This window comes from Phyllobates terribilis, unplaced genomic scaffold (assembly GCF_046119375.1).
Source record: "Phyllobates terribilis strain yellow unplaced genomic scaffold, ASM4611937v1 Scaffold_1__5_contigs__length_1240528914, whole genome shotgun sequence".
In the NCBI taxonomy this organism is placed as follows: domain Eukaryota; kingdom Metazoa; phylum Chordata; class Amphibia; order Anura; family Dendrobatidae; genus Phyllobates; species Phyllobates terribilis.
The window spans coordinates 859,481,149-859,488,870 of NW_027362761.1; the positions used below are offsets into that span (position 1 = coordinate 859,481,149).

General features: G+C 48.9%; 1 protein-coding gene across 1 annotated transcript in view; it reads right to left on the minus strand.

Annotated features, from left to right (window-relative positions):
* DNAJB14 (DnaJ heat shock protein family (Hsp40) member B14) overlaps positions 1 to 6,444 on the minus strand; it is a 44,721-nt gene extending 38,277 nt beyond the window's left edge. Inside the window, exon 1 of the mRNA XM_073638969.1 lies at positions 6,186 to 6,444. Within this exon, the coding sequence (XP_073495070.1) occupies positions 6,186 to 6,318 (133 nt within the window). The 5' untranslated portion in view covers positions 6,319 to 6,444. The remainder of the gene's footprint in view (positions 1 to 6,185) is intronic.
* Positions 6,445 to 7,722: the final 1,278 nt, after the last annotated feature.

Below are 7,722 nucleotides of genomic sequence, written 5' to 3' on the forward strand. Positions count from 1 at the left end.
CGTGTCTTTGTGCGACGCAGAAAAGGTGAACGGATGGACTCTACATGCCTGGTTCTCACCGTGAAGCATGGAGAAGGAGGCGTGATGGTGTGGGGGTGCTTTGCTGGTGACACTGTTGGGGATTTCTCACTGGTCTATTCGGGTGCTCTGAAGAAAAGAGTAATCTCAATTGCAAAAAGAACTTCGGCACTCCATACATGAAAATATAAGAAATATATATATTTCTATTAATCATTTTTGGGATCCCTCTCCTGGAGCATTGCAGCAGGTACATGTTCACACTATTAGAAGTTTGACAGCTTTTTTTCTGACCATGTGTCCCTCCCATTCAGTCACAGGTGGTTTTAACTAGCTCTACCAGCCCATACATTGTAGGTTAAAAGCCCAAGCAAAGACATATTGTCCATACAGGCTTACAGCCCAAGAGTGGCATATCCAGTGGTAGCGTAGAGTAGTTTCCCATCATACGAAGGTGACCTTGTCGTGGTTGATGGGCACACAAATTGGCCAAATTATGCGCAAAAAACCTTCATTTTTCAAAGTGACATTAGTCTAGATACAATATTTCTTATATTTTCATGTATGGAGTGCCGAAGTTCTTTTTGCAACTGTTGGGGATTTATTCAAAATTGAAGGCATACTGAACCAGCATGGCTACCACAGCATCTTGCAGTGGCATGCTATTCCATCCGGTTTGCGCTTAGTTGGACCATCATTTATTTTTCAACAGGACAATGACCCCAAACACACCTCCAGGCTGTGTAAGGGCTATTTGACCAAGAAGGAGAGTGATGGGGTGCTACGCCAGATGACCTGGCCTCCACAGTCACCAGACCTGAACCCAATCGAGATGGTTTGGGGTGAGCTGGACCGCAGAGTGAAGGCAAAAGGGCCAACAAGTGCTAAGCATCTCTGGGAACTCCTTCAAGATGGTTGGAAGACCATTTCCGGTGACTACCACTTGAAGCTCATCAAGAGAATGCCAAGAGTGTGCAAAGCAGTCATCAAAGCAAAAGGTGGCTACTTTGAAGAACCTAGAATATAAGACATATTTTCAGTTGTTTCACACTTTTTTGTTAAGTATATAATTCCACATGTGTTAATTCATAGTTTTGATGCCTTCAGTGTGAATGTACAATTTTCATAGTCATGAAAATACAGAAAAATCTTTAAATGAGAAGGCGTGTCCAAACTTTTGGTCTGTACTAATTATAGATATATATATATATTTTTTGTTTGTTTGTTTTTTAGCTGACCTGATCCCTTTAGTTTTCCAAAAACTGAGCAACAGTGAAATATACTTCAGCCACGCTGTACACTAGACGGGTCCCCGGCAGCTTCTCCCTAAATGGACAGGTCTTTTACTACATGCAGGTATAACCAGAGATCTGTGACCTGTCACTCCAGGACAGCGGGCGGGGAGACTAGTCTGCGGCGCGGTCCCTGGTGGCTTTTAAAAGTATGTTTTTCTGTGAAATGCCGCAGCGGTTCAGCAGCAAACATACTTGGCTGTGTTCATACCGCCAGTGCCTGATACATGCTACTCGTGGTTCACTTTAATTTGTCCATCTATGTGCTGCACCTTTTTCTTCTGCTTTCAAAACAGACACATAACTAGGTATGAGCGGACCCATGGAAGTTCGGGTTCTGATGCCCGATCCGAACTTTAGTCCAAAGTTGGGTTCCGGTACTGAAACTGTACCTGATCTTGAAACAGAACCCCTTTGAAAACAATGGAGACCCGAACTTTGGAACTGGAAAAAACATCCTCTCTCTTTCTCTGCAACAGACTTCCCCCGGAACTAAAAATTTTGCAATGGACTTACAGGAGAAGTCTGTGTTTGGCATTTAGCACCAGACACTGTCTGCTACGAACCCCAAACTTTTAAGTTGGGGTTCGATTATCTCTACACATAACGGAACCCAGACACGCCCCATAATAATCAGTGGGGCCGCTCAGCTGCTTGCATACCTGATGTAATGGATAACTGTTGAAAACAAATTGCATTTGTCGGTTTCTAAAAAGCAATGTGCAAACAGACCTGTGAACAGATCGCAGCCTAGGAGTGGTGTCTTTCAAGCTAAGCATCTTCATCCTCTTTCCACATTCACTCGAGCAGACCTGATGCTCTACCGTCTGTGGACTCTGAAAACAATCACTCATTTTGGAGGTAAAAACCCTTTCATTGAGGAGCTGTCACGTGTGCTGGAAGTCACCCGAACTTCCAGGTATTACTGACTGATCCTAATCATCCTCTCACAACTTCTACAAAATAGGTCACCTTGTTATTTCACACTGGAAATACTCTCTGCTGCCCAGAAATGTACCGATATGAAAGCTGTGGTCTAGCCAATACTTAGGGGCTTGTGTCCCTGTTCCCCATGTCAATAACTATTAAAGGATTCAAAATAAATTATTTTCAGAAGTACCACAAATCATTATCATAATAAAAGTATCCTACGTGAACCGTTTTACTGGAAGGCCCAAACTGCAAGGCGGCTGCGGATAACACATGGAACGTTAGCTGGAGGCATTATGTATTGTCCATTCATCTAGAGGTGCAATGTGATAGGGACAATGTGGAGTTCACAAACTGCGCCCACCTCCGCAACCTGAAAGGCAAGAGTACTAGTAGCCACACATATGGGCACAACGGTACGGTGGTCCCTGAAATAGGTAGGGTTACCCTTTAGCATAAGGTCGCATCTGTTCCTTTGGCGTCAAACACCTTACCCTATCCTGAATCTCCTCATACCTTTCCAACCACACATTTAGCGTCTCCCACACTACCTCCTCATGCCACCCCCTTTCTGTTGGGAGTCCCTCAAGGCTCTGTCCTAGGACCCCTATTCTTCTCAATATATACCCTTGGCCTGGGACAGCTGATAGTCCCACGGCTTCCAGTACCATCTGTACGCCAATGACACACAGACCTACCTCTCTGGCCCAGATGTCACCTCTCTGCTGTCCAGAATCCAAGCGTGTCTATCAGCCATATCCTCCCTCCTTCTCCTCTCGCTTCCTCAAACTCAATGTGGACAAATCTGAACTCCTCATCTTTCCTCTATCTAGTAGTGCTCTATGGCTGGCCTGGCTGCAGGTCCTATATGTGACTGTATAGCCTCCTGTGTACGGTGGTGACAGCACTAATAGTAGTGCCCTATGGCTGGCCTGGCTGCAGGTCCTATATGTGACTGTATATCCTCCTGTGTAAGGTGGTGACAGCGCTAATAGTAGTGCCCTATGGCTGGCCTGGCTGCAGGTCCTATATGTGACTGTATATCCTCCTGTGTATGGTGGTGACTGCGCTAATAGTAGTGCCCTATGGCTGGCCTGGCTGAAGGTCCTATATGTGACTGTATATCCTCCTGTGTACGGTGGTGACAGCGCTAATAGTAGTGCTCTATGGCTGGCCTGGCTGCAGGTCCTATATGTGACTGTATATCCTCCTGTGTATGGTGGTGACTGCGCTAATAGTAGTGCCCTATGGCTGGCCTGGCTGCAGGTCCTATATGTGACTGTATATCCTGTGTATGGTGGTGACAGCGCTAATAGTAGTGCCCTATGGCTGGCCTGGCTGCAGGTCCTATATGTGACTGTATATCCTGTGTATGGTGGTGACTGCGCTAATAGTAGTGCCCTATGGCTGGCCTGGCTGAAGGTCCTATATGTGACTGTATATCCTCCTGTGTACGGTGGTGACTGCGCTAATAGTAGTGCCCTATGGCTGGCCTGGCTGCAGGTCCTATATGTGACTGTATATCCTCCTGTGTACGGTGGTGACTGCGCTAATAGTAGTGCCTTATGGCTGGCCTGGCTGCAGGTCCTATATGTGACTGTATATCCTCCTGTGCATGGTGGTGACAAAGCTAATAGGAGTGCCCTATGGCTGGCCTGGCTGCAGGTCCTATATGTGACTGTATATCCTCCTGTGCATGGTGGTGACAGCGCTAATAGTAGTGCCCTATGGCTGGCCTGGCTGCAGGTCCTATATGTGACTGTATATCCTCCAGTGCATGGAGGTGACAGGGCTAATAGTAGTGCTCTATGGCTGGCCGGGCTGCAGGTCCTATATGTGACTGTATATCCTCCTGTGTATGGAGGTGACAGCGCTAATAGTACTGCTCTATGGCTGGCCTGGCTGCAGGTCCTATATGTGACTATATCCTCCTGTGCATGGTGGTGACAGCGCTAATAGTAGCGCCCTATGGCTGGCCTGGCTGCAGGTCCTATATGTGACTGTATATCCTCCTGTGCATGGTGGTGACAAAGCTAATAGGAGTGCCCTATGGCTGGCCTGGCTGCAGGTCCTATATGTGACTGTATAGCCTCCTGTGTATGGTGGTGACAGCGCTAATAGTAGTGCCCTATGGCTGGCCTGGCTGCAGGTCCTATATGTGACTATATCCTCCTGTGCATGGTGGTGACAGCGCTAATAGTAGTGCCCTATGGCTGGCCTGGTTGCAGGTCCTATATGTGACTGTATATCCTCCTGTGTATGGTGGTGACTGCGCTAATAGTAGTGCCCTATGGCTGGCCTGGCTGCAGGTCCTATATGTGACTGTATATCCTCCTGTGTATGGAGGTGACAGCGCTAATAGTAGTGCTCTATGGCTGGCCTGGCTGCAGGTCCTATATGTGACTGTATAGCCTCCTGTGTACGGTGGTGAGAGCGCTAATAGTAGTGCCCTATGGCTGGCCTGGCTGCAGGTCCTATATGTGACTGTACAGCCTCCTGTGTACGGTGGTGACAGCACTAATAGTAGTGCTCTATGGCTGGCCTGGCTGCAGGTCCTATATGTGACTGTATAGCCTCCTGTGTACGGTGGTGACAGCAATAATAGTAGTGCTCTATGGCTGGCCTGGCTGCAGGTCCTATATGTGACTGTATAGCCTCCTGTGTACGGTGGTGACAGCACTAATAGTAGTGCCCTATGGCTGGCCTGGCTGCAGGTCCTATATGTGACTGTATATCCTCCTGTGTATGGAGGTGACAGCGCTAATAGTAGTGCTCTATGGCTGGCCTGGCTGCAGGTCCTATATGTGACTGTATAGCCTCCTGTGTACGGTGGTGAGAGCGCTAATAGTAGTGCCCTATGGCTGGCCTGGCTGCAGGTCCTATATGTGACTGTACAGCCTCCTGTGTACGGTGGTGACAGCACTAATAGTAGTGCTCTATGGCTGGCCTGGCTGCAGGTCCTATATGTGACTGTATAGCCTCCTGTGTACGGTGGTGACAGCAATAATAGTAGCGCCCTATGGCTGGCCTGGCTGCAGGTCCTATATGTGACTGTATATCCTCCTGTGTACGGTGGTGACAGCAATAATAGTAGTGCTCTATGGCTGGCCTGGCTGCAGGTCCTATATGTGACTGTATAGCCTCCTGTGTACGGTGGTGACAGCACTATTAGTAGTGCCCTATGGCTGGCCTGGCTGCAGGTCCTATATGTGACTGTATATCCTCCTGTGTATGGAGGTGACAGCGCTAATAGTAGTGCTCTATGGCTGGCCTGGCTGCAGGTCCTATATGTGACTGTATAGCCTCCTGTGTACGGTGGTGAGAGCGCTAATAGTAGTGCCCTATGGCTGGCCTGGCTGCAGGTCCTATATGTGACTGTACAGCCTCCTGTGTACGGTGGTGACAGCACTAATAGTAGTGCTCTATGGCTGGCCTGGCTGCAGGTCCTATATGTGACTGTATATCCTCCTGTGTATGGTGGTGACTGCGCTAATAGTAGTGCCCTATGGCTGGCCTGGCTGCAGGTCCTATATGTGACTGTATATCCTCCTGTGTACGGTGGTGACAGCACTAATAGTAGTGCCCTATGGCTGGCCTGGCTGCAGGTCCTATATGTGACTGTACAGCCTCCTGTGTACGGTGGTGACAGCACTAATAGTAGTGCCCTATGGCTGGCCTGGCTGAAGGTCCTATATGTGACTGTATATCCTCCTGTGTATGGTGGTGACTGCGCTAATAGTAGTGCCCTATGGCTGGCCTGGCTGCAGGTCCTATATGTGACTGTATATCCTCCTGTGTATGGAGGTGACAGCGCTAATAGTAGTGCTCTATGGCTGGCCTGGCTGCAGGTCCTATATGTGACTGTATATCCTCCTGTGTATGGAGGTCCCCTATATATGATACATATACATGGAGTGCAGTGCACAGCACAGGCCGCCCGCTCACCTCGGGCTTCAGTGCTCGGGTACAGCCGCTCCGCTTTGCTGAGAAATTTGCGGCCTTTCTCCCGGTCTCCTACCAGCAGCGCTGCCTTCCCTATCTGCAGGCATCGGTCAGCCTCATCCTTATTGCTCTCCATGGTCCCGGGGCTCCTCTCCTCCTCCGGCCCCGGCAGGTCAGTCTGTAGGAGGAAGAGTAGGGAGGAGCTTAGCCGGAAGGAAGCTCCGCCTCTCTGTGGCCATAGTACTCCTCCTGTAGGTTCTGCTCTGTGTGGCCGCAGCTCCTCCTTGCGGGCGCCATCTTTCTACTCCCACAACCTGTGTTCTGTGTGGCTGCTCCTTAAGCCGTCCCTGTGTCACCACACCCACCGTCATGTGTACACGGAAGTGAAGGAACTGGTGCATGAGGGGTTAACTACGCACGGGAAGGGGCTTAGTACACCTGGTCTGGCTCATTGGGGGGTGAAAAATGTACTAAACCCCTTCTCCTGTGTAGTTAACACCTACACCCACCCACCCGCTGTACTGAACCCCGTTCCACCTTGGGAAATTGATGAGTGATGAGCTGACGTTTTTATTGATACCATATGGGGTCACAAAAGTTTTGATCACTTGTTATTGCATTTTGTTTGCAAGTTTGTGGCAACTATAAAACCCAAATTTTGCTGTTTTGAACCAAGCTTTCTACATACACTGCTCAAAAACATAAAGGGAACTCTCAAATAACACATCCTAGATCTGAATGAATGAAATATTCTCATTGAATACTTTGTTCTGTACAAAATCACACAAAAATCATCAATGGAAATCAAATTTATTAACCAATGGAGGCCTGGATTTGGAGTCACCCCCAAAATTAAAGTGGAAAAACACACTACAGGCTGATCCAACTTTGAGGTAATGTCCTTAAAACAAGTCAAAATGAGGCCCAGTATTGTGTTTGGTCTCCACGTCCCTGTATGACCTCCCTACAACGCCTGGGCATGCTCCTGATGAGGTTGTGGATGGTCTCCTGTGGGATCTCCTCCCAGACCTGGACTAAAGCATCCGCCAACTCCTGGACAGTCTGTGGTGCAACGTGACGTTGGTGGATGGAGAGAGACATGATGTCCCAGATGTGCTCAATCGGATTCAGTTCTGGGGAATGGGCGGGCCAGTCCATAGCTGCAATGCCTTCATCTTGCAGGAACTGCTGACACACTCCAGCCACATGAGGTCTGACATTGTCCTGCATTAGGAGGAACCCAGGGGCAAGCGCACCAGCATATGGTCTCACAAGGGGTCTGAGGATCTCATCTCGGTACCTAATGGCAGTCAGGCTACCTCTGGCGAGCACATGGAGGGCTGTGCGGTCCTCCAAAGAAATGCCACCCCACACCATTACTGACCCACTGCCAAACCGGTCATGCTGAAGGATGTTGCAGGTAGAAGATCGCTCCCCACGTCATCTCCAGACTCTGTCACGTCTGTCACATGTGCTCAGTGTGAATCTGCTTTCATCTGTGAAGAGTACAGGGTGCCAGTGGCAACTTTGCCAATCCTGG